The sequence below is a fragment of the Callithrix jacchus genome, chromosome 15, assembly GCF_049354715.1.
Source record: "Callithrix jacchus isolate 240 chromosome 15, calJac240_pri, whole genome shotgun sequence".
Classification (NCBI taxonomy): domain Eukaryota; kingdom Metazoa; phylum Chordata; class Mammalia; order Primates; family Cebidae; genus Callithrix; species Callithrix jacchus.
The window spans coordinates 87,513,518-87,539,364 of record NC_133516.1 but is presented as its reverse complement, the minus strand read 5'-3'; the positions used below and the strand labels follow the sequence as shown (position 1 = coordinate 87,539,364).

At 38.7% G+C, this 25,847-nt stretch overlaps 1 protein-coding gene across 36 annotated transcripts in view; it reads left to right on the top strand.

Moving 5' to 3' along the window:
- LOC128929808 (uncharacterized) overlaps window positions 1–25,847 on the top strand; it is a 399,873-nt gene that overhangs the window by 39,948 nt on the left and 334,078 nt on the right. For 16 of the 36 annotated variants that reach the window (XR_013527633.1, XR_013527629.1, XR_013527626.1 and 13 more), the window contains 2 exons: window positions 1,387–1,459; window positions 3,976–4,115. The exons of 9 other annotated variants lie outside the window; for them this stretch is intronic. Coding sequence is in view for 5 of the 27 variants with exons in the window: in XM_078352129.1 (XP_078208255.1) it covers window positions 1,387–1,459; window positions 3,976–4,115 (213 nt within the window). In the remaining 22 variants the exon portion in view is untranslated. Of the gene's footprint in view, window positions 1–1,386; window positions 1,460–3,975; window positions 4,116–17,776; window positions 18,641–25,847 lie in introns of those variants that run through there. 11 more of the 36 variants (XR_013527645.1, XR_013527647.1, XR_013527650.1 and 8 more) reach the window with 2 other exon arrangements.

Sequence of the window (25,847 nt, the reverse complement as noted above, 5' to 3'; positions counted from 1 at the left end):
ACAATTTAAAAAAAAATCGCCCAACACACCTCTGCCACAGAAAGAATGTATTCTACTTTTATGGAACAGAATCTATGATTATTCCTATTCTAAAACCATTAAAGTGTCTCCTAGTTCCTTAACCCTCATTTTTCTTATGGATATATATTACGTAGTGTTTGCTTTTTCTCAGTCTTGTCCAAACACCAGCACCAACAACCTTTTTCTTATAGGTTTAAATTTTGCAACTCCCGGAACCAGGAGAAACCAAATTTGTCAGTACTTTACCTGTTCAAATTTATAAGTGAATAGTTTGAAAATGGTCTGTGGCCTCAAGGCTGAGTTTTAGTGTCTTGAGCAAATCCCTTTGCCACCTGCTTCTGCAGTAAGGGGCAATTTGCCCAGTAATGTTCAACATATGTAAGTAGTCCATGTGCATGGTTTCTGCTTCCTGTCTGGTGTGCAATCGAGCTTCTTGCAGGAACTGTATTCTTGGTTTAACCTCCTCATGATTGACCCAGTACTCTAATCCTCTTTCTTTTTTTTCTGTACATTTGCTTATCCTGGGGACTGAACTTTCTTTTAGGCCACTTTCAAACTGGACTAACCTAATTACAGACAAAATTATGCCGAACAACAAGTATAGCTACTATCTAGAGAATCTTCCTATAGTGCTCTGTCTTCTTAGGTAGAATCCTCTGAATATCAGTATAAGGCTGAACTAGGTTCAATTTTATACTTCTCTTTGAAGACCAGCCCTACTGCCCAGTTAATTCCCTTAGCCCCAGTTTTGCTGGTTCTGGCTAACTCTTTCATTCCTTTTTTCTACTGTTGACAGCGTAACATATCTGAGTACAGAGTCCACAAGTGTTGGGACACATTCCTGGAGGTCTGAGAGCAGGAAATAATGAGGATAGTTGTGACTGCCTCTGTGTCATTTGTTTACTTGTTATACAATTCTGTGTCCTAGGAAGAAGGTAAAACATGGCTCTGCTGAGGACTCATATGTCCAAGATATTAGCTGTTGGTTTACTACAACTAGGACTGCCACAATAGAGTTGGATCTCCATTCTTAAATGTGCAGAATAGTAATGCTGATTTATGGAAGGACTACAAATTTCATAGTTGAAATAAAACCATTTTTTTGGAGTTAAAAACTCTGCTTTTCATAGAGGGAAGATTACAATTAATATCCAGTTTAGAATTAATAAAAACTTTGAATCTAGTAAATTCTTTATGTCCTCTACTTAAGGCCTTTTTCTCACTTTGAGATGATAGGAGTGGAATCCTGTTCCAGTGAATACAGCCTGACTAATTTACTGCCAACATTAGCAAATATGAAATGATAAAGAGAAAGGGCAAATATAAAGGATAAGGCTAAGCCTCTTTTTTTTTTTTTTTTTTAAGAAACAGCCAATTGAATTCCTACATAAACAATTCCAGGATGCTTATGAGACATGAATTAGGACATCAACAACAGGTAAGTTTAGTAACACAAATGAAAATAATTGGCTGATAAGACACTACAGTATTCCTCAGGGGAGTTACTTAGTAAAACGGAATGAGTTTATCCAATTTTGATAGAACAATTACAATGTTTTCCATAGAGGAAAATGATCTTTTCATACTGGATTTGAAGAAATCACTGTAATCAGGAAGAATCTATCACTGCTCACAAAAGAATTAAGAGCAGTTTTGAAGGTTGTGTGTACTCTTTGGAGTAAAAACAAGTGGGAGATGAAGAAAAGGAATTATATATTAGCGTATGATAGATTTTTTTTCACAGTAGTTCACACAAATCTGATCAGGTGACTATGATCAACACTTTATTACAAGACAGAAAAGATGGAAATATATAATCTGGTTACTGACCAGAAGAGTCAATATCCCTTGAATATTATATTTATATAGACTGGATACATTTTATGGGATTTAGGTCAAAAGGTGCACTGTACTATGACTAACATTTTCTCCCTCCATTATCAGAAAGTAGATATGAGAAAAAAAAAAGAATAATATTCTATCAAGCTACCTGACCTTTGATGGTCAAAAAATGTTTTAAGAAATGTGTTCTTCCATTCATGTATTTATTCATTCAAAAAGTAGAGTACCTAATACTAGAAACTGGGTAACACCCTGTATACAAAGGAAATCAAAATAACCATGGTTCCTGACAGTTTACTGATTATAATCTAGTGGTGCATTTAACATACAATAAAAGATTAATAATTACACTAAAACTGTGAATAATGCTATAAGGGTCAAGACAATAGAGTCTATTTGAAAAGCAATGTGATGCTCTTAACTTGATTTTACGGGTAGAGGCAGCCAATGAAAACCTTTTGAAGAAAAGATAGGTATTTAAGCTAAGACTGAGGGATACAGATGTTAACAGGACAAAGAGAATGCAGCATAAGAAATTCAGGCAGAAATATCAGCATAGATGAAAGCTCTGAGGTAGAGAGAGCAGTTAGGGTGTTTGGGGAACAGAACATTCATATAATTAGGACATTCATATAATGACTCTTAATACAGTTACAGAGGTAGGCAAGGATCCTATCATTGCAGAGCCTTAAGCATAACTGAAAGCTAAAAAAAGAAAGTCTGATATGTGGATGGGATGAGGAATCATATAGAAATTCTTTCTACCACAGTTGGTACCAAAAATAAAAAGCAGATTAATTTAAAATGGGATGAATTTACTGTAGACTAAAGAACTACATAGACCAGTGCTCTGTATTGTATTCTACCTTTTCTTGGCTTCCTTCTAGGAGACTTATTATTTTTGGCTACATAGTATTTTCCAAATATACATATTTGTAATTCATATATATATAGACACACACACACACTTTCCCCAATTAACATTTGGCTCAGCTAAGAGCTCTGTGAAAGGTTACACTCTGGTGAAAACCTTTAGTCATTAAGGCTGAATTGACAATTGAGCAATCCATCATTAGTTGGTGAATTTCTTTCAGATATGTCGAATTTGAAGCCATTACAAAACAACGATATTGAATTGTTCTAGGTTATTGTGGATTGAAACACATGTTCAGGATTTAAATGAAACTGTTGTTCATAAGGCTGGCATTGTAGCAAGGAAGTAATGGGGATTCACAGCCAAACCCGGGGACTATCATATCCTGGTGTCTTAGAATCACACTTACATGTTGTTTTTTTTTAATATACAAAAGTGTATGCTAAAACTTCTCTGAGCAGTGCTTCATGGCCAGAGGCAGGAAAGGCCCTGTGACCCATACTTAGGTGGGAAATAGGAAAACAAGTGACAACTCAACAGGGAAGAGGAAAAAGACTTTGTTATGAGTGATCAAAGTTCAAAAGCCTTTTTGAAAAGACTTTTAGCAAACATTCAAAAGTGGTCACATGTAAATAAGTACTTTGTTTATAAAATAGGTTGCAGTAGTTTCCTAGGAGAGTAAAATATTAAAGATATATTTTAGCTGTGATTTAAATTTTTAGAACATGTGACACAAAAGATCTGACCACGGAAGGACTAATTTCCTCATCAGTAGCCATTTTGGAAATTTGAGTCTGGAATGAAGAAAGAAAGATTAGAGATAAGGCCAGGCGCGGTGGCTCAAGCCTGTAATCCCAGCACTTTGGGAGGCCGAGGCGGGTGGATCACGAGGTCAAGAGATCGAGACCATCCTGGTCAACATGGTGAAACCCCGTCTCTCTTAAAAATGCAAAAAACTAGCTGGGCATGGTGGCGTGTGCCTGTAATCCCAGCTACTCAGGAGACTGAGGCAGGAGAATTGCCTGAACCCAGGAGGCAGAGGTTGTGGTGAGCCAAGATCGTGCCATTGCACTCCAGCCTGGGTAAGTGCAATGAGTGAAACTACATCTTAAAAAAAAAAGAAAGATTAGAGATAAAGATGCAGACTGAAGAATTATTATTACAAAGATGATTACTAACTTATTGTGTATCGATTGATAAACTGATTCAGGAAAGGAATAATGATCAATGCTTCTTAGTTTAGGCTGCCATTAGGATCACCTGGAAATTTTCTGAAAACCACTGAGGCAGCCCTACCTAAAAGATTCTGCTGCAGTTCGATCCAAGATGGCCCTTTAGGAGCAGCTCAGGAATACAGCTCCCAGAGAAAGCACAGAGGGTGAGTGGATGCTGCATTTCCAGATGGATCTTTATTGCCCACAGACCAGGAAATTCCCAGGCAGAGGAGCTCTATGGGTCGCCAGCGCAGCTGTTACAGCCAGCACAGCTGTTTTGCCAGCGCCACAGCGCGGCGGCTCTCCATACAAAATACACTGGTCTGGTTGCCCTTTTAAGCTGGCAGTTGGCGCTCCGGGAAGGCAGATTCACCCATTCACCTGATTAAATGGGTCTGAAATTGAGACAGGCCAGAAGATTCCTGGGCAGTGCCATTGTTACAGCCGGTGCAGTGAGTCGCCGCATGGGAAATCACACAGATTCCGGTGCCCTTTCAGCAGGTGACTGGAACACCCTGGAGACAGTCAACTGTTCAACTTAAAAAAAAAAAAAAGAGGCTCTGAGGCAGGGAGCCAGGTGATCAGGTTCGGCATGTCCTACTTCCACAAAAACAAACAAAACAGCAATTGGAAACGCTTGGGATTGAGAGTTTCACAGCAAGCACAGCTGAACCCAGGATCATGCAGCTCGGTGGAGGAGGGGTGTCCTCCATTACCGAGGCAGTCCACCCCTACGGAGGTAGTCCGCCATTGCTGAGGCAGCCTGCCATTGCCGAGGCAGCCTGCCATTGCCGAGGCAACCCGCCATAACAGAGAGAGTCCATCATTACAGAGGCGGGCCACCATCGCTGAGGCAGTTCTAACCACACCCATATAAACAGAACTGCAGGGAAGCTCACACAGCAGCAGGGTGGAGCCAGCAGTGGGGCAGAGCCAGCAGCAGGGCAGAACTTACAGCAGCTCAGCAAAGCCTCTGCAGGCAGAGTCTAGGATGCCTTTTTGCTGGGCAGGGCAGCCCAGAAAAAAGAAAAAAAACTGGGCAGCACCACAGCGGATAATTAGAAATAAAGCCCTAACTCCCTGGGACAGAGCACTTGGGGAAAAAAAGGCAGTTTGTGAGTTTTGCTGCAGCAGACGTAACGTACCTGCCTCGCAGCTCTGAATGAACAACGGAGCTCACAGCTCAACACTTGAGCTCCTATAAAGAACAGACTATCCTCCAGCAGCTGCCTGACCCCTGTATATCCAAAGAGTCACCTCACAAAAGACTGATCAGACTGACATCATTCTGGGACAAAGATAGCAGAAGAAGAAACTGGTAGCAACCCTTACTGTTCTGCACCTGCTGCAGGTGATCTCCAGGCAAGCAGGGCCTGGAGTGGACCTCAGCAGTCCTACAGCAGAGGGGCCAGACTGTTAGAAGGAAAACTGAGAAATAGAAATAATATCATCATCAACAACCTGGACATCCACTCAGAGACACAACTTAAAAATGAGCAACTACACAGGTGGATAAATCCACAAAGATGGAAGAAACCAGTGCAAAAAGGAAGAAAGCACCCAAAATAAGAACACCTCTCCTTCTACAAGGGATCACAACTGTTTACCAGCAAGGGAACAAAGCTGGATGGAGAATGAGTGTGATGAAATGACAGAATAAGAATTCAGAAGGTGGGTAATGAGAAACTTCTGTGAGCTAAAGGAACATGTTCTAACTCAATGCAAAGAAACTAACAACGTGAAAAAAGATTTGAGGAAATGATAACAAGAATGGACACCTTAGAGAGGAATATTAGTGAATTGAGGGAGCTGAAAAACACAACACAAGAACTTCGCGAAGCATATACAAGTTTCAACAGCTGAATTGACAGAGCAGAAGAAAGGATATCAGAGGTCGAAGATCAACTCAATGAAATAAAACAAGAAGGCAAACTTAGAGAAAAAAGCACAAAAAGGAATGAACAAAGTCTCCAAGAAATGTGGGACTATGTTAAGAGACCTAATCTACGTTTGACAGGTGTACCTGAATGTGATGAAGAAAATGAATCCAAGTTGGAAAATACTCTTCAGGATATTATCCAGGAAAACTTCCCCAACCTAACAAGGCAGGCCAGTATTCAAGTCCAGGAAATAGAACACCACAAAGATATTCCTCAAGAAGAGCAACACCAAAGCACAGAATCGTAATATTTACCAGAGTCGAAATAAAGGAGAAAATGCTAAGGGCAGACAGTGAGAAAGGTCGGGTTACCTACAAAGGGAAGCCCATCAGACTAACAGCAGATCTCTTGGCAGAAACCCAACAAGCCAGAAGAGAGTGGGGACCAATGTTCAACAACCTTAAAGAAAAGAACTTTCAACCCAGAATTTCATATCCAGCCAAATTGAGCTTCATAAGTGAAGGAAAAATAAAATCCTTTACAAACAAGGAAGTACTCAGAGATTTTGTCACCACCAGGCCTGCTTTACAAGAGCTCCTGAAATAGGCACTACACATAGAAAGGAACAACCAGTACCAGCCATTCCAAAAACATACCAATTGGTAAAGAGCATCAACAAAATGAAGTATCTGCATCAGCTAATGGGCAAAACAGCCAGCTAGCATCAAAATGGGAGTATCAAATTCACATATAACAATATTAATCCTAAATGTAAATGGGCTAAATGCACCAATCAAAAGATACAGACTGGCAAATTGGATAAAAAGCCAAAACCCATCAATGTGCTGTATCCAAGAAACACATCTCAAATGCAAGGATACACAAAGGCTCAAAATAAAGGGATGGAGGAAGATTTACCAAGCAAACAGAGAGCAAAAAGAAAGCAGGAGTTGCAATTCTCGTCTCTGATAAAATAGACTTTAAAGCAACAAAGATCAAAAGAGACAGAGAAGGACATTACATAATGGTAAAAGGATCTATGCAACAAGAAGAGCTAACAATCCTGAATATATACGGACTCAATACAGGAGCATCCCAATACATAAGGCAAGTTATTAATGACTTACAAGGAGACTTAGACTCCCACACAATAATAGTGGGAGACTTTAACACTCCACTGTCAATATTAGATCAACCAGACAGAAAATTAACAAAGATATCCAGAACTTCAACTCAGACCTGGAACAAGCAAATCTGATAGACATTTACAGAACTCTCCACCCCAAATCCACAAAATATACAATCTTCTCAGTACAACATCACACCTACTCTAAAATTGACCACATAATTGGAAGTAAATCACTCCTCAGCAAATGCAAAAGGACGGAAATCATAACAGTCCCTCAGACCACAGTGCAATCAAGTTAGAACTCAGAATTCAGAAACTAACTCAGAACCACACAGCTTCATGGAAACTGACCAACTGGCTTTTGAATGTTGACTGGATAAACAATGAAATTAAGGCAGAAATAAAGAAGTTCTTCGAAACCAACGAGAACGAAGACACAACATACAAAAATCTTTGGGACACATTTAAAGCAGTCTCTAGAGGAAAATATATAGCAATAAGTGCCCACATGAGAAGACTGGAGAGATCCAAAATTGACACCCTATCGTCAATATTGAAAGAGCTAGAGGAACAAGATCAAAAAAACTGAAAACCAAGCAGAAGACAAGAAATAACTAAGATCAGAGCAGAACTGAAGGAGATAGAGACAAGAAAAACTCTTCAAAAAATCAATAAATCCAGGAGCTGGTTTTTCGAAAAGATCAACAAAATAGACCACTAGGCAGAGTAATAAAAAAAAAAAAAAAAAGAGAGAAACCAAATAGATGCAATAAAAAATGATAAAGGGGAAATCTCCACAGATCCCACAGAAATTCAAACCATCATCAGAGAATATTACAAACAACTCTATGCACATAAACTAGTAAACCTGGAAGAAATGAATAAATTCCTGGACACTTGCCTCCTTCCAAGCCTAAACCAGGAAGAAGTCAAAACCATGAATAGACCAATAACAAGATCTGAAGTTGAGGCAGCAATTAAGAGCCTACCACACACAAAAAAGCCCAGGTTTAGATGGGTTCACAGCCGAATTCTACAAGACGCACAAAGAGGAACTGTTACCATACCTCCTGAAACTATTCCAAATAATCCAAAAAGAGGGAATCCTTCCCAAATCATTTTATGAGACAGTCATCATCCGGATACTAAAACCAGGCGGAGACTCAACAAGAAAAGAAAACTTAAGGCCAATACTTATGATGAACATAGACACAAAAATCTTCGATAAAATACTGGCAAGCCAATTGCAACAGAACATCAAAAAGCTTATCTACCATGATCAAGTAGGATTCATCCCGGGGATGCAAGGCTGATTCAACATACACAAGTCTGTAAACGTAATTCACTATATCAACAGAACCAAAAACAAAAACCACATGATTATCTCAATTGATGCAGAGAAGGCACTTGACAAAATTCAACAGCCCTTTATGCTAAAAACCCTCAATAAACTCGGTATCGATGGAACGTATCTCAAAATAATAAAAGCTATTTATGACAAACCAACAGCCAATATCCTACTGAATGGGCAAAAACTGGAAGCATTTCCTTTGAAATCTGGCACTAGACAAGGATGTTCTCTCTCACCACTCCTATTCAATATACTACTGGAAGTTCTAGCCAGAGCAGTCAGGCAATAAAAAGAAATAAAGGGTATTCAAATAGGAAAAGAGGAAGCCAAATTGTCTCTATTTGCAGATGACATGATAGTATATCTAGAAGACCCCATCGTCTCAGCCCAAAATCTCCTGAAACTGATAAGCAACTTCAGCAAAGTCTCAGGATACAAAATCAATGTGCAAAAATCACAAGCATTTCTATACAATAATAACAGACTTAAAGAGAACCAAGTCAAGAATGAACTGCCATTCACAATTGCTATAAAGAGAATAAAATACCTAGGAATACAACTAACAAGGAATGTAAAGGACCTCTTCAAGGAGAACTACAAACCACTGCTCAACGAAATAAAAGAGGACACAAACAGATGGAGAAACATTCCATTTTCATGGTTAGGAAGAAACAATATCGTGAAAATGGCCATACTGCCCAAAGTAATTTACAGATTCAATGCTATCCCTATCAAGCTACCAGTGACCTTCACGGAACTAGAAAAACCACCTTAAACTTCATATGGAACCAAAAGAGAGCCTGCATAGCCAAGTTAATTCTAAGCAAAAAGAACACAGCGGGAAGCATCACAATACTGGACTTCAAACTATACTACAAGGCTACAGTAATCAAAACAGCATGGTACTGGTACCAAAACAGAGACATAGACCAATGGAACAGAACAGAGGAATCGGAGGCAACACAACATATCTACAACCATACAATCTGATAAACCTGACAAAAACAAGCAATGGGAAAAGGATTCCCTGTTTAATAAATGGTGTTGGGAGAACTGGCTAGCTATGTGCGGAAAGCAGAACTGGACCCCTTCCTGACACCTTACACTAAAATTAACTCCAGATGGATTAAAGACTTAAACATAAGACCTAACAGCATAAAAACCCTACAAGAAAATCTAGGCAAAACCATTCAGGACATCGGAGTAGGCAAGGACTTCATTACCAAAACACCAAAAGCACTGGCAACAAAAGCCAAAATAGACAAATGGGACCTAAGCAAACTCCACAGCTTCTGCACGGCAAAAGAAACAGTTATTAGAGTGAATCAGCAACCAGGCAACTAACAGAATGGGAAAAAATATTTTCAGTTTACCCATCTTACAAAGGGCTGATATCCAGAATTTACAAAGAACTCAAACAGATTTACAAGAACAAAACAAACAAGCCCATTCAAAAGTGGGCAAAGGATATGAACAGACACTTTACAAAAGAAGACATATATGAGGCCAACATATGAAAAAATGCTCATCATCACTGATCATTAGAGAAATGCAAATCAAAACTACATTGAGATACCATCTCACGCCAATTAGAATGGCGATCATTAAAAAATCTGGAGACAACAGATGCTGGAGAGGATGTGGAGAAATAGGAACACTTTTACACTGTTGGTGGGAATGTAAATTAGTTTAACCATTGTGGAAGACAAGTGTGGTGATTTCTCAAGGACCTAGAAATAGAAATTCCATTCGACCCAGCAATTTCATTACTAAGTATATATCCAAAGGACTATAAATGTGTCTATAAGGACACATGCACATGAACGTTCATTCCAACACTGTTTACAATAGCAAAGACCTGGAATCAACCCAAATGCCCATCGATGATAGACTGGACAGGGAAAATGTGGGGAGCAAAGACGATGAGTTCGTGTTTTTTATAGGGACATGGATGAACCCGGGGAACATCATTCTCAGCAATCTAACACAAGAACAGAAAATGAAACACCACATGTTCTCACTCATAGGCGGGTGTTGAACAATGAAAACCCATGGACACAGGGAGGGGAGCACTATACACTGGGGTCTGTTTTGGAGAATAGGGGAGGGACAGCGGGGGGTGGGGAGTTGGGGAGAGATAGCATGGGGAGAAGTGCCAGATATAGGTGAAGGGGAGGAAGACAGCAAATCACACTTCCACCTATGCAGCTATCTTGCATGTTCTTCACATGTACCCCAAAACCTAAAATGCAATAAAAAAAAAAAAAAAGATTCTGCTTTAGTTGATCTTGAGTACTGGGCATCCATTTTTTAAATTGCTCTCCAGGTAATTATAATATGCAGTCAAGGTTGAAAACCTTAGTTCAGATAGAGATGGGCTAATGGTGGAGTCCAAGGAAGAGTTGCAGTGATACAGAATGTTAGACAAAATTTTGGCCTTCATGGTCTTCACCACCTAGAATTACTCCTATAAATATGTTATATTACATGGCAAAAAGGTCTTTGAAGATGTATTTTAAGTTGCTAATCAGTTGATTTTAAAACAGGGAGCTTCTCCTGTATTTTCTAGGTGGACCTAATCCACTCATATAAGCCCTGGAAAGCAGATATCATTTTCTGCCTGATAGTTAAAGAGGAGTCAGATATCTGAAGCTTGAGAATTAGAAATGTCCTCTTTGATGTAGAGATTAAGGGGATCATATGTCAAAGAAATAGGAAAACGAGTTTCTACAGTCACAAGGAACTGAATTCTATCAACACTGTAATGGATTTGGAAGCAGAAAGTTTCCCAGAGCCTTAGCCTGATTCCTGCCTTTGAGTCCCTTAGCAGAGAATCCAGCTGAGCCATTCTGTTCCAAGACTTCTGACCCACTCACTGTGAAATACTAAATGGGTGTTTAACCTGCTAAATTTGTTATGGCAGCAATAGAAAACTGACACAGAAATAAAACTGGAAGAGTAATATCACAGAAGCCAAGATAGAAAGAAAAGAGGTACTTTGTATTTTTATTTAAGTCATTGACTTTTTTTTTTTAATGAGACAGGGACTCATTCTGTCACCCAGACTATAGAGCAGTGGTACGATCATGCCTCACTGCTGCCTCCACCTCCTTGCATTGTTCAGCTTGCATTTGAAGTACAATACTCAGCAAACTTAGCCTGACATTACTCATATCTTATATATAGCATTTATCTTTTCCAATACATTTAAGTAATTTCAGTTGAGTACTAAGTCTTTTCTCAATCAAAAGTAGCACTATCATTTCCAATAAGAGGAGTTTTAGATGGGATTTTGCTATGCAGGTAAGGTCCAAAGGTAGGAGTAGGAACTGAACCTGGTAATAGAAGGCGGGAAGACATAGATAAGAGTAGAGGCAAATATTCTGTGGGAGTCAGGATGGGAGCAAATGAAGACTATGTAAGTGAGAGCAGAGCCGTGTGGCAGAAAGGAATATGCAAAGGCCTGCATGTGCTAGAAGGCAGGGAATCCACTGACCTTTTACCCAGTTGAGTCTAGTAGGTGTGTTCTGGGGTCTCAAAGGAATGGTAGGGAGAACAGCAATGTCTAAAAGCGATTAGAAGAAGTGTTGACTTCTGAGAAAGTAGCTGGGATGCCAGTGGAGGGATGAATGTAGCCACAAGCTAATACTGAGGAAGGCAGTATTAATAGAGACGTAAGCATCCAGGAACATGAGGGGCCAGGACAGGAAACTGTATGGCCCGTATCCACAAATGGTAAATTTAATTATGCTAGTTGTTTATAGAAGGTACTTTTGGGCCCCTCTCAAGGAGAATTGAAAAAAACCTCTTCCATGGGATGATATTAATAAAGGCCTGATACAGATAACAGTTTTGGTTGCTGCCATGACCTTAAGTTTTTAAAAAATATTTTTTCAGATAAATGGAGCCTGTGGCAGCAACCGTTATGTAGTAATACATTTTTTCTAAATCCATCTCCACATTGTTCATTGTTTGATGGTTAAATTCAAGTATCATAGTTAGTGCTTAAGTAGGCTTTCCCTTTCTTTGCATATTTAGGACAAAGCTTTTCTTGGTTTAGACTGCAGAAAAAAAAATGGCAGCTTCTTTCCATCCCTTCATTTAGGATGCCAGGATAGCATGTGATATTTCTAGCTCTTTTATGTTAAAATTCTGGTTCATTTTATGTATTTTTCTGCCATTGTCACCTACTTGCTCAAAATGAATCATTATGTTATAGACATAAGTTAAAATATATGAACCACTATTAATTTGGTTTCTGTAGAATAAGCATGGGAACAATCTTTTTTCTTTATTTGAAGGTTTCTTTGTGGAGTACTTCATTTGGAATGTTGGTTGGTACTCTGGCAGCTTGCTTAAATACATATTGTTTAGTCTCACCTTCCTCTTTATTCTGATGGCCACTGATTTACTTCAAGCCTTCATTATTTTTTGATGAAACTAGTAAAATAGTTTACCCATCTCTGGGCCCAACCACAGTCACAACTCATACCCTACACCATAGGTAAGAATGGCTGTTTATACATGGAAATCCAATTATGTCATCTTTGTTCACTTCAATGGCTTAACATTACTTATAAGAATGTTCAAATTCCTCTAGGATAGAGAAACAGGCCTTCATTGAACTCTATTTATCTATCCATCCTCATCTTCTTGCCTTATCTAAATAAATTCTGCACTTAAGCAATACTAAACTGCTTACCTGGCCTCTATGCTGTTTCTTTTTTTTTCCCCCCCATTTCTGGCTCTCCCTGGCTCTGTGCTCCAAAGCACCATAATCATACTTCTACTGTAGTGCTTAGTCATGTGGACAGCTACAATGTAATGTGTCTTCAAGTAGATGGTGAACTTCTGGAGGTCTGGAATTGTATTTAGTTATCTTTTTTTAGTTAAATGAACCATTCAACCTCTAAAATTAATGATGATTTGATATATGTCTCATGCTATTCATGTTTCTTTTCCCTTTTAAAATGTGCATGTTTACTGTGATACAAAAAGTGTGTCATCATCCAGATATGGGCATTACCTGGGTATGGGTATCACCTAACAGCTTCTTACAAATGCAGAATTCTCAGGCTTTAGACCTAGTAAATGAGAATCTGCATTTTAAAAAATCCCAAGGTGTATTTACAATACAGTTTGAGAACCATGGGTCTAGGAACTATTTCATCTAATAGTTCTAATTGCATTCAGGATATTCAGAAACCCCTTACCAGTGTCTCACATGTGTACTTTGGTGGAGTATACAGCTTTAGGAGTTCATAAGCTTTTCCCAGCAGCCCAAAAATCCTTGCTTTACATGACAAAGTGAATTTCTCTGACAACAGTCTTTATCATTTGTTAAAGCAACTTCTTCACCTGAATTAGATAGTATTTATATGCTGGATTATCCAAAGTAAGCTTAAAACAACCACTCTCAGACTGTCAATTAGGCCAGCTCATCTCACCCCTGATTTTTCCTGTGGACAGTTCTAACATTTGCACTGGCCTTTCAGCCTTTCCCAGATGAAGATAACTGCGTTTTTGTTACCTATTCTTCTCTTCAAGGATACTTATCTTGGGCTGCTTCTCTTTGTTACTTTCATTGTCTTTGAAAGCTAACTCTAATTTCCCATTTTCTTCTCTGTCTTATATTTCTTCTTTGCAATTATATTGATCCATCACTCTGTCTTTAACATAGTCTAATCTTAGTTCTACTTAGCTCTTGTCTCACTATTAATGAGATAAGTAAGAAAGGCTGCATATCAACAGTTTTATAGTCTTTTGTTTCTTTAGTTCTAATCATCCCAGAGTCTTGAATTCAAAAGTGCATAGAATCTCTATATATCTTCCAACACCTTTTATATATGTCTTTTCATATACGATTATTACTAAATATTTAAGTATAGGCATCAGTATAATTTCTGGAGTTGTGCCATCTATCTCTAACAGTGTTCCTCCTGGCTTGAAGTCTTAATTATTCTCTAAAGGGAGATTTATGCTTAAGGTCTAATCTGTTGTTCTGACCAGCATTTTTCTGCTTAAGCTATTTCAGATTTTTCTTGAATAGCATCATCTCCAGTTCATTTTTTAATAGCAATTGCTTTCTATTGTTCTACTCTGCTTCTGCAAATGTAATAGCTGACATCCTTCCTTCTAAAATATCCCCTCCATGCTGCACCTTTCAACATAGGCCAACTCATTTTTATTTGCTCTTACTCCCGTCATTTTCATTCAGTGTGTCAGAGGATGTGTCTTGTTAGCAGAGCTAAGAGGTCACAAAGGACTTAGGGTCTCCTTAGAGTCCTTTTTCCAAAAAAAAATCTTTACCACAACACAATGTGGTAAAACAAGGTAAAAGGAAGGCAAGGAACAAAACAGGAAATTATACTATTACAGGAAATTGTTGTAATAAAGTGAAAAGCCAAGGAAGCAAGTGTCCAGCAAGTCATAAAATTCTAATCATGCAGCAGGGATAAACTGAACCTTTACTCACCAGCTGGCAGAGTTTTGTATTGTTCTTTTCATCTTTATTTACATCTAAGTGCATACCTTTGTGACTTAAAGGCCACCTGGTCATTTTACAGTTGGCGGTAAGGAAGACACAAAATGATTTAGTGATGTTCTTAAGTTTTCACCATAGTGATTGGCTGAATCAGGCCTAAAATGTGGAACTTCTGACTCTGAGAGCATGGCATTTTCTCTAAGAATTTAAATTTCTTAAAGATCAACAGCTGCCAGGCCCTGTCTTCATCAAATTTTAATGTGGTAAATCTTCTTCTCAAGAACTTACAAGGCCATTTTACAGATAAAGAATCTGAGGCTGAGAGAGGCAGAGATAAAGTTCATCATTGTAAAAGTGCTGTCTTTTATCCAAGAAGTTAGGTTCACATGCATGAAATCACTTTCCCAAGTGAGCATTAATGTCTTAGGGACCCAAAAGGAGCAGAAAGAGGAACATACTTCTTTTCAAGGAGAATAGGTGCCCTGTAGTTGCTATAGCAACTAGGAACTGATGTAAGGCATTCCTGATAGAGAATCTTTGCATATTGAAGATGTCTTCCTGTCTGACCAGAAGCTGAAAAAGTTTAACTTCACTAATTAAAGCAGAGGTATCTAAAACGGGCATGCACCCCAGGAAATATGCAGTTCAGTTATCTAGGTTGCCTGTTTTTTGTCCCCTACACTGAAAGAAATATTGTGTAATTTTTAAAAAAAAAAAAAAACAAAGCCTTATTCTGTCACACAGGCTGGAGTGCAGTGGCATGATCTCGGCTCACTGCAATCAGTGCCTCCTGGGTTCAAGTGATTCTTGTGCCTCAGCCTCTCAAGTAGATGGGACTGCAGGCACATGCCACCATGCCTGGCTGATTTTTCTATTTTTGGTAGAGGCGAGGTTTCACCATGTGGGCCAGACTGGTCTCAGACTTGTCTTGGACTCTTGACCTCAGGTGATCTGCCCACCTTGGCCTCCCAAAGTGCTAGGATTACAGGTGTGAGGCACTATGTCTGGCCCACATTTTCAAATTAAGTACAATATATACAGGTAAGTGCACATAAGTGTATATCTTAATAAGTTTTCACAAACTGTACATGCCTGTGCAGTCAACATCAAGATCAAGAAATAAAACTTGAGTAGCATTATAGAAGTCATGCTGTTCTTCCTTCTAATCAATATTCCCAAAGTTAATCACTGTCCTGACTCCTAACTCTACACAGGCATATCTTGTTTTATCACACTTCACTTTATCACACATCATAGATAATGTGTTCTTTACAAATTGAAGGTTTGTGTCAACCCTACGTATAGCAAGTCTATTGGCACCATTTTTTTCTAACAACGTGTTCACTTTGTGTCTCTATGTCACACTTTGGTAATTCTGGCAATATGTCAAACTTTCCCATTACTATATCTTTTATGGGGATCTGTGATCAGTGATCTTTGATATTATTAGGTTGGAGCAGAAGTAATTGTGGTTTCACCGTAACTTCTAATGGCGAAGACCACAATTACTTTTGTACCAAGATAATACTATCGTAATTGTTTTGAGACACCACAGATCATACCCATATCGGATGTCAAGCTTAACGAATAAATGTTATGCATGTTCTGACTGCTCTACCACAGGTCATTCCTGTCTCTTTCCCTCTCTTCAAGCCTTCCTATTCCCTGACACACAACAGTGTTGAAATTAGGTTAGTAATAACCCTGCAATGTCTCTAATGGCCTCTAAGTGTCCAACTAGAAAAAAAAAAGGAAGCTTTGCACAACTCTGATTTTAAATCAAATGCTAGAAATGATTAGGCTTGGTGAGGAAGTCATGTCAAAAGCTGAGATAGGTGCAAACAGAAGCCTCTTGAGCCAAACAGTTAACAAAGATGTGCATGCAAAGAAAATTATTTGAAGGAATTAAAAGTGCTACACCAGTGAACACACAAATGATTAAAAAAAAAAAAAAGAAGTGAAAGAGCCTGGCTTCAAAGCTTCAAAGAACAGGCTGACTCCTCAGAGTCTAATGCAACTGATGACTTTAAGTTGAAGTCAGTTCATTTATTGTTCTGAAAATCCTAAGACCCTTAATAATTATATCAAATCTACTCTGTGCCCTACAAATGGAACAACAAAGCCTGAATGACAGCACATCTGTTTATCACATGGTTTATTGAGTATTTTAAGCATACAATTGAAACCTACTGCTCAGGAAAAAAAAAATTCTTTTAAAATATAACTGCTTACTGACAGTACGCCTAACTCAGACCCAAGAACCCTGATGGAGATGTACAAAAGGATAAATATTCTTTTAATGCTGACTAAAGCAGCATGCTTTCTGCAGCCCATGGATAAAGTAGTAATTTTGACTTTAAGTCTTACTATCTAAGAAATGCAGTTTTAAAGATGTCACTACCACAGATAGTGAATCCATTGGTGGATCTGGGCGAACTATATTAAAAACCTTCTGGAAAGGAGTTACCATTCTAGATGTCATTGAGAACATTTATGATTCATGGGAAGAGGTCAAAATACCAACATTAACAAGAGTTTGGAAGAAGTTGATTCCTGTCCTCATGGATGACATGAGTTCAAGACTTCAGTGAAGGAAGTAGCTGCAGATGTGGCAGAAATAGCAAGAGAAATAGAATTTAAAGTAGAACCTGAAGATATTGCAGCCAGATTTGCTGCAATCTTGTGATCAAACTTGAATGTATAAGCATTTGCTTCTTATGGATGAGCAAGAAAGTGGTTTCTTGAGATAAAATCTCCTCATAGTGATGATGCTGTGAACATTGTTGAAATGACAGCAGAAGACAGAATATTACGTCAACTTAGTTAATCAAGTGGTAGGGCTTGAAAGAATTAACTCCAGTTTTCAAAGAAGTTCTACTCTGGGTAAAATGCTATCAAACATTATCTCATACTGCAGAGAAATCTTTTGTGAAAAGAAGAGTTAATAAATTTGTCAAATGTCACTGTTGTCTTACTTTAAGAAATTACCGAGATGTTCTTCGCCGAGAGTTGCCGCAGTTGTCTGCTTCAACAGTGCTTGGACGGAACTGGCGCTCGTCCCCCACCCCAGCCGGCTGCCCGCCCACAGCCAGCCCTCTGTCACCTCCACACCGTGTGCTTGGACCACCCCACCGCATCACCTTCGCAGGTGCGCCAGAACTACCACCAGGATTCAGAGGCCGCCATCAACCGCCAGATCAACCTGGAGCTCTACGTCTCCTATGTTTGCCTGTCCATGTCTTACCACTTTGACTGGGTTGATGTGGCTTTGAAGAACTTTGCCAAGTACTTTCTTCACCAATATCGAGGAGAGGGAACATGCCGAGAAACTGATGAAGCTGCAGAACCAATGAGGTGGCCGCGTCTTCCTCCAGGATATTAAGAAACCAGACCATGATGACTGGGAGAGAGGGCTGAATGTGATGGAGTGTGCATTACATTTGGAAAAAAGTGTGAATCAGTCACTACTGGAACTGTACAAAATGGCCACTGACAAAACTGACCCCCATTTGTGTGACTTCATTGAGATGCATTACCTGAATGAGCAGGTGAAATCCATCAAAGAATTGGGTGACCACATGACCAACTTGCGCCAGATGGGAGCACCCAGTCTGGCTTGGCAGAATATCTCTTTGACAAGCACACCTTGGGAGACAGTGATAATGAAAGCTAAGCCTTAGGCTAATTTCCCCATAGCCACAAGGTGACTTCCCTAGTCACCGAGGCAGTGCATGCATATTGGGGTTTCCTTTGCCTTTTCTATAAGTTGTACCAAAAGATCCACTTAAGTTCTTTGTACCATTCCATCAAATAAAGAAATTTGGTACAAAAAGAAAAAAGAAAAATTACCACAGCCACCCCAACCCTCAACAACCACCACCCTGATCAGTAGCCATTAACATCTGGACAAGACCCCACACCAGCAAAATGATTACAACTCAGATGACACTAGCATTTTTTAGTTACAGTATGTAGATTGTTTTTTAGATGTAATTCCATTAAAAACTTAATAGGCTGTAGTATAGTGTCAATTAAACTTTTCTTGGGGGGGATGGAGTCTCATTCTGTTACCCAGGCTGGAGTGTGGTGGCATGATCTTGGCTTACTGCAACCTCTGCCTTCTAAGCTCATGCCATCCTCCCATCTCAGCCTCCTGAGTATTCGGGACTACATGCACACACCACCATGCCCAGCTAATTTTTGTATTTTTTGTAGAGCTGGGGTTTTGTTACGTTGCTCAGGCTGGTCTTGATCTCCTGGGCTCAAGCAATCCACTAACCCTGGCCTCCCAAAGTGCTGGGAATACAGATGTGAGCCACTGTGTCTGGCAATGTAAACATAACTTTTATATGCACTGGGAAACAAAAAAATTAATGTGACTGCTTTATTGTGAAATTCATCTTATTGCAATATTTTCTTTATTATGGTGGTCTGGAATTGAACCCACAATATTTCTGAGATATGCCTATACATTAGTTTTGCCTGTTTTTTAGTTTTATGTCAATGGAATCATGGTGTATGCTCTCTTTTGTGCCTAGTTTCTTTCACTTAATGTTATGTTTTTACATAGTGTGACTAACTTTTTTTCCTCTTGTTTAATTTTTATGTTTTAACTTATAAGACAGTTCACTAATAGATGCATATAATTTGTAAATAAGCCAGCTATGTGTGCATAAAAGTTTGTACTTCCTGAGTTAAAGTATGGCACCATTTGTGTGAATGTCAACTTGAAACCCAGATAGACTCATTAGCTTTATAAAGAGTGAACTATTCACAACTACAAACTATGATGACCTCATCTAGATATTTCTATTTAATATACATTTATTTATGAGAACTCACTATGCACAAGTCTTTGTAGGTACTGTGGCAGTTACACAGGCAAAATTTAAAAATGTAGTTCAGTCTTTCAAGGAGTCTGTCACTAGTGGGAGAAGCAGTGCAGTAAACTCAAATGATCATTCCAGACAGAATTGAGAATCTACAAAAGAGGCACAACTAAAACAATATAGAAACCTGGATGAAGGATGACCAATCTTCCAAGAAACTAGAAAAGCCCCCTTGAGACTTTTACTCGATAAACTTTAAGCCCTTTTATACCTTCCAGTTTCCAATATTTAATCAGATTTCTCATTACAGAAATAGGATCTTTATTCTCGCTGTGCATTGCATTATGTTTCAGGTTTATGGATACACGGTATATATTGCGCTCAGTCAAAAGGGGGCAGCATTCACCCTTTTTCTGAAAATCAGAGACCACTTTGGCCACATCTCTTTCTTTCTAGGAAAAGAATACTTTTATCAGAAAGCGTTTTAAAACATAGATGTAAATTTTAAGGCCCGTGTTTTGGTTTTTTGTTCATAGAGATAGTAGCTGATTTGTACCTTCATGCCACTGAGACCAACATATTACAAAGGTATAAATGAAGTCAGGCTGTCTCTGTTCCCAGAGTTCCCCTTATTTCTGCCTTTGTCCCTTGATTGGGCGTGGCAGTCTTGCTCAGACTCAGACTGTTAAGGGCGGTGGCTGAAATGAACAAAAGGAATCAGACCTTTACTCTTAGCCTGAGAAAAAGATTGCCAGGGGAAGCTTAGGGAGAAAGAGCAATGCTGAGTGCTTGCATCATTGTTTTGATTACCTAATGCTTTTCTTCTCTTCTGATTTTTTACCCTTTTTAAACTGTTTATAATCATAACAATTATAATGAAAGGTAAATAAGTTATATGCAGTACAGGGATGTATGACTGTGCTCTATCTTGGGGGCATTCATCTCTTTATTAGCCAACTAACCTTTACAGTTTAAGTAGTACACAGTTGCTGCAGTCCTTTTCTTGCTGACGCAGTAGTAGAGGGAGTGGTGGTGAAAACTGAGAAAGGTTTAATGCAGAAGGTCTCAGACTGTGTATCTCTATATCTATGAGCTCTACCCACCAGACCAGTAGACAACTGATTTCATTTTGTTAGTGAAACACTGATTTTAATTGCTGACTTATACAGCCTCCATGTTATACTTGATTGATTTTGAGAAAATCAATGTTGATGGCCAAAATTCCAAATTAACTATTTCTTTCTAGATGTAATCATACTGTACACAGCCCTAAATTGCCCTCTAAGCCACTTAAAAAAATTTAAAGAGTAGAGCTTTACCAAATGTCTCTGAATGATAAAGGGAAGTTGGCCCACCCTATAATTCGCTTTTGTAAATATCAAGTCATAGGTCAGAGCATAGGTCACCTGATTTCTTTCTTTTGTGATGAGAACAAGGGGTTTTAGTCACTATGACTGATTTCAGAATAGTAGCTAAAGATGAAGTCATTGCTTTCTTTCTAAGCATAAAGTGTAAAATGAAATAATTTGGAATAATTACAAAAATGGCATTAATATGAATCTCAAATAATAATGATAATTTGTGTAAAATTTACAGATACTGACCCTTGGTTTTAGACCATATGCATTGTTTTGCTCTGTCAAGTACATGATGCTGAGAGAGCAGCTCTTGAGAAACCTCTGATGACATCATGTCATTGTTTTCCAAGGCCCATCACAGCTCCCATGCCACACACTGGGCTCCAAACATGCAGTGGGGCATAGCCAAAAAGTTCACAAAGAAAAGAAACGTCAGTTGGGTGCAGTGGCTCACACCCATAATCCCAGCACTTTGGGAGGTGGAGGTGGGTGGATCACGAGGTCAAGAGATTGAGACCATCCTGGCCAACCCATCTCTACTAAAAAAATACAAAAATTAGCTGAGTGTGGTGATGCACACAGGTAGTCCCAGCTACTTGGGAGGCTGAGGCAGGAGAATCGCTTAAACCTGGAACGCAGAGGTAGTAGTGAGCTGAGATCACCCCACTGCACTCCAGCCTGGCGATGGAGCCAGACTCAGTCTCAGAAAAAAAAAAGAAATAAAATAATGTCAACTTTCTACCCTTTTAGCATTCATTTGCCTGAATTAACCAACATTGCACAATATATAGGCTAAAGCTCATGTGAGAAATGAGACAGAATTATTTGTATTTCTGCTGAAATTAAGCATGATGAAGTTGAAACATTACTTTTAAAACCAAAAAAATGAATCTAAATATGTGTATATCAATCAAATGGTGAGTTAGGACCTCATCATGGACTGGAGAAGAAAACTGGATGACCAACTATCCTGGGTTGCTAGGAAATGAGAGGGTCTCCAGGGTGTGACACTTTTAGTTTTAAAATCAGGACTATCTTAGGCAAACTGGAACAAGTTGGCCACCCTAGCTGGAAGAGATCTTTTTTGGCTGGGTTGGCCAGTGATCTTATTTTACAGCTAAAGAACATAAATATTATGGAAATTGTAAGATCCCAGTAAGATTATTTTTCTCCCTAATTCTTGTCAATGTATTAAACTTTTCTTAGTTTCTCGGGTCATGTATTACTTTAGACCATAGGATCATGCAATAGAGACAAATAGTCCTTATTAGGTGGGCCCAGGGGATAAGCATGGTTTGAGTGGCTCTCCTTCTTAGATATGAAGGTCACTTAGCTGATGGTGAGAATGCCTGGCTACTTTGCCAGGAGAGCAGAGAATGCCCCATCAATAGTTTGAACACTGTTCTGCAACTTTCTGAGTGACACTGCAAAGTACCAAAGATAGAGAAAAAAGGCACAGAGGGGGAATATGGGTGTCTCAGTCTGCACTGGCAACTAAAACAAAATACTATATATTGGGTGGCTCATAAATAACAGAAATTTATTCCTCACTGTTCTGAGGCTGAGAAGTTCAGATCAAGGCATCTGTTGACTCAGTTGAGGATCCCCATGCTGTTTCATTGATGGTACCTTTTACATGTCTCAAATGGCAGAAGAAACTTGCTAGTTCTCTGGGACCTCTTTTTATAAGGGCACTAATTTTATTCACTGAGGGCTCTGCCCTCATGTCCTAATCACCTCTCAAAGGCCCTACCTCCTAATATCATCATCTTAGGAATTAGGTTTTAACTTATGGATTTTTGGGGGACACAAATGTGCAGATCATAGCAACTGGGTTCTAAGACTTGAGCAATGTCAGGGATTCAGTGTTTCAAATGTTTGGGCAGGTTGCTGACACCTGTTCTTCTGGGTTATAAGGAGAAATGTGATTAAATAATTCAGCCTGATTTAGGGGCTTTATTTATAATGACTCCTAGAAGGATTTGCCTTTCCAAATAAGGACCATGAAAAGTAATAAGTACTTAAGTGAATGAAGAGGCTGAGTGGGAGGTATGTTATAGCTGTGTGTGTTGGGTTGGGAAGGCAGTGAAGGGAGAGTTAGATGGTGAAGTATTACATAGACTGCTTTCAGTGTTTTCCTCAAATTATTCCACAGAAATGGCTGCTTATACCAAAAAGAAAATGAGAACTACTACTAATACTTAATTTTCATTCATCAAAGAGAATAATTAAAGAACTGAAGAAGAGAGAGCAAACATGGTAAAAACATACTATAAACGAGATAAAACATGCTCAAAACAGAACAGATGGAGGCAGGGGTAATCAAAACTACTAAGAACCCAGGCATATGGTTGTTCTTCACTAAAAAAAATAGACCCATCTCTTTTATTTTTATTTTATGTACTGAATATATCTAAATCCAATGGATTCTCCTGTACTCATCTTTAATTCTTGGCCTGAATGCTGCTCCCTCAGGAAAGTCTTTTCTAACCTCCTGATTCTATTTTAGGTACCCCTATTAAATATCTTTAAAACACTGTATACTTTATCATAATTTGATACAAAGTGAAGCTTGGCATTAATTAAACTAAATTACACTTATAATAATTTAATGTCTATATTTCTGCTAATCTATAAATTTCTTATAGTCAGAGACCATGCCTTTTTTGGTCATTGTTGAAGCTCTTGGCATATAGTAAGCACTTGATAAGTGTTGTTTGCTGAACTAATGAACCAACCATCTGAAATGAGTTCAAGTTTTCAGATTTTGTGCAAGATTTCTGTTGTATAGCTCTATAATATATGGAAAAATCAATAAAATGTATTATACCCCAAAATATTTCCAATGTATGTGTACAGTATTGCTGTTAGCAGAACCAGTTCGATAAAAAGACTACTGAATCTTGGCTCTTTTACTACCTCTGAAAAGATACCTGTAAGCCTCAGTTTTGCCATTTACAAAATGGTAATCTTGTGTCAGCTTTAAAAGTTTCCTCTGAAATTTAACAAAATAGTAGAGGATAGACATTAAGCATGATATCTGGAACATGATATATTTTCCACAATTGTTAGGTTAATTTGAATAATTAAAAATTTAGAAATAGTTAAATGCTCCAAACTTCTCAAGATGGTGAAAAATGTGACTAGAGAATAGGATATAGTCTTAGTTGTTCTATTGAGTGATTATATGACGTTAGGCTAATTACATTACAAGTACGTCTGAGAATAACTTCCTTTATTTACAAAATGAAATAGACTGTCCTCTTACCATCCAACATGAGAAGAAGGGTGTTGTGGATGCTCCAAATTTATATAAAATTAAATGTTTATGTGGTAATTTTTTTCTAGCCGTATCTTTTGTTAGGTTCTTAAAAGGGATTAAGTTGCAAGTCAGGTTACTGGGAAGCAGACTCTGAGATGGAAATTAATGTACAGGAAGTATACACTACACAGAATAAAACTCTCAGGATTAGCATCTATTGAAGAAGGAAAAGAAACAGGATTGGGCAAAGAGAGAAGTTGGCTGTAAGCAATCAGCCAACCTTTCTTTTTTATTTTATTTTTATTTATTTTTTTTAAATTCTTATTTTTTTATTGCATTTTAGGTTTTGGGGTACATGTGCAGAGCATGCAATACAGTTGCATAGGTACACACATGGCACTGTGTTTTGTTTGCTTTCACCCCTTCACCCACATTTGCTGTTTCTACCCAGGCTATCCCTCCCCACCTCCCCCTCCCACTGGCACTCCCTCTGTCCCACAATAGACCCCAGTGTTTAGTATTCCCCTCCCTGTGTCCATGTGTTCTCATTTTTCATCACCCGCCTATGAGTGACAATATGCGGTGTTTCATTTTCTGTTCTTGTGTCAGTTTGCTGAGAATGATGTTCTCCAGATTCATCCATGTCCCTACAAATGACACAAACTCATCATTTCTGATTGCTGCATAATATTCCATGGTGTATATGTGCCACATTTTCCCAATCCAGTCTATCATCAATGGGCATTTGGGTTGATTTCAGGTCTTTCCTATTGTAAACAGTGCTGCAATGAACATTCGTGTGCATGTGTCCTTATAGTAGAATGATTTATAGTCCTTTGGGTATATACCCAGTAATGGGATTGCTGGGTCAAATGGAATTTCTATTTCTAAGGCCTTGAGGAATTGCCACACTGTCTTCCACAATGGTTGGACTAATTTACACTCCCACCAACAGTGTAAAAGTGTTCCTTTTTCTCCACATCCTCTCCAGCATCTGTTGTCTCCAGATTTTTTAATGATCGCCATTCTAACAGGCGTGAGATGGTATCTCAATGTGGTTTTGATTTGCATCTCTCTGATGACCAGTGACGATGAGCATTTTTTCTTAAGATTGTTGGCCTCATATATGTCTTCTTTCGTGAAGTGTCTGTTCATATCCTTTGCCCACTTTTGAATGGGCTTGTTTGTTTTTTTCCTGTAAAGTAAACTGCAAACATTTTTTCCCATTCTGTTGGTTGCCAATTCACTCTAGTGACTGTTTCTTTTGCCGTGCTGTGCAGAAACTGTGGAGTTTGATTAGGTCCCATTTGTCTATTTTGGCTTTTGTTGCCATTGCTTTTGGTGTTTTGTTCATGAAGTCCTTGCCTACTCCTATGTCCTGGATAGTTTTGCCTAGATTTTCTTCTAGGGTTTTTATTGTGCCAGGTCTTATGTTTAAGTCTTTAATCCATCTGGAGTTAATTTTAGTGTAAGGTGTCAGGAAGGGGTCCAGTTTCTGCTTTCTGCACATGGCTAGCCAGTTTTCCCAACACCATTTGTTAAATAGGGAATCCTTTCCCCATTGCTTGTTTTTGTCAGGTTTATCAAAGATTGTATAGTTGTA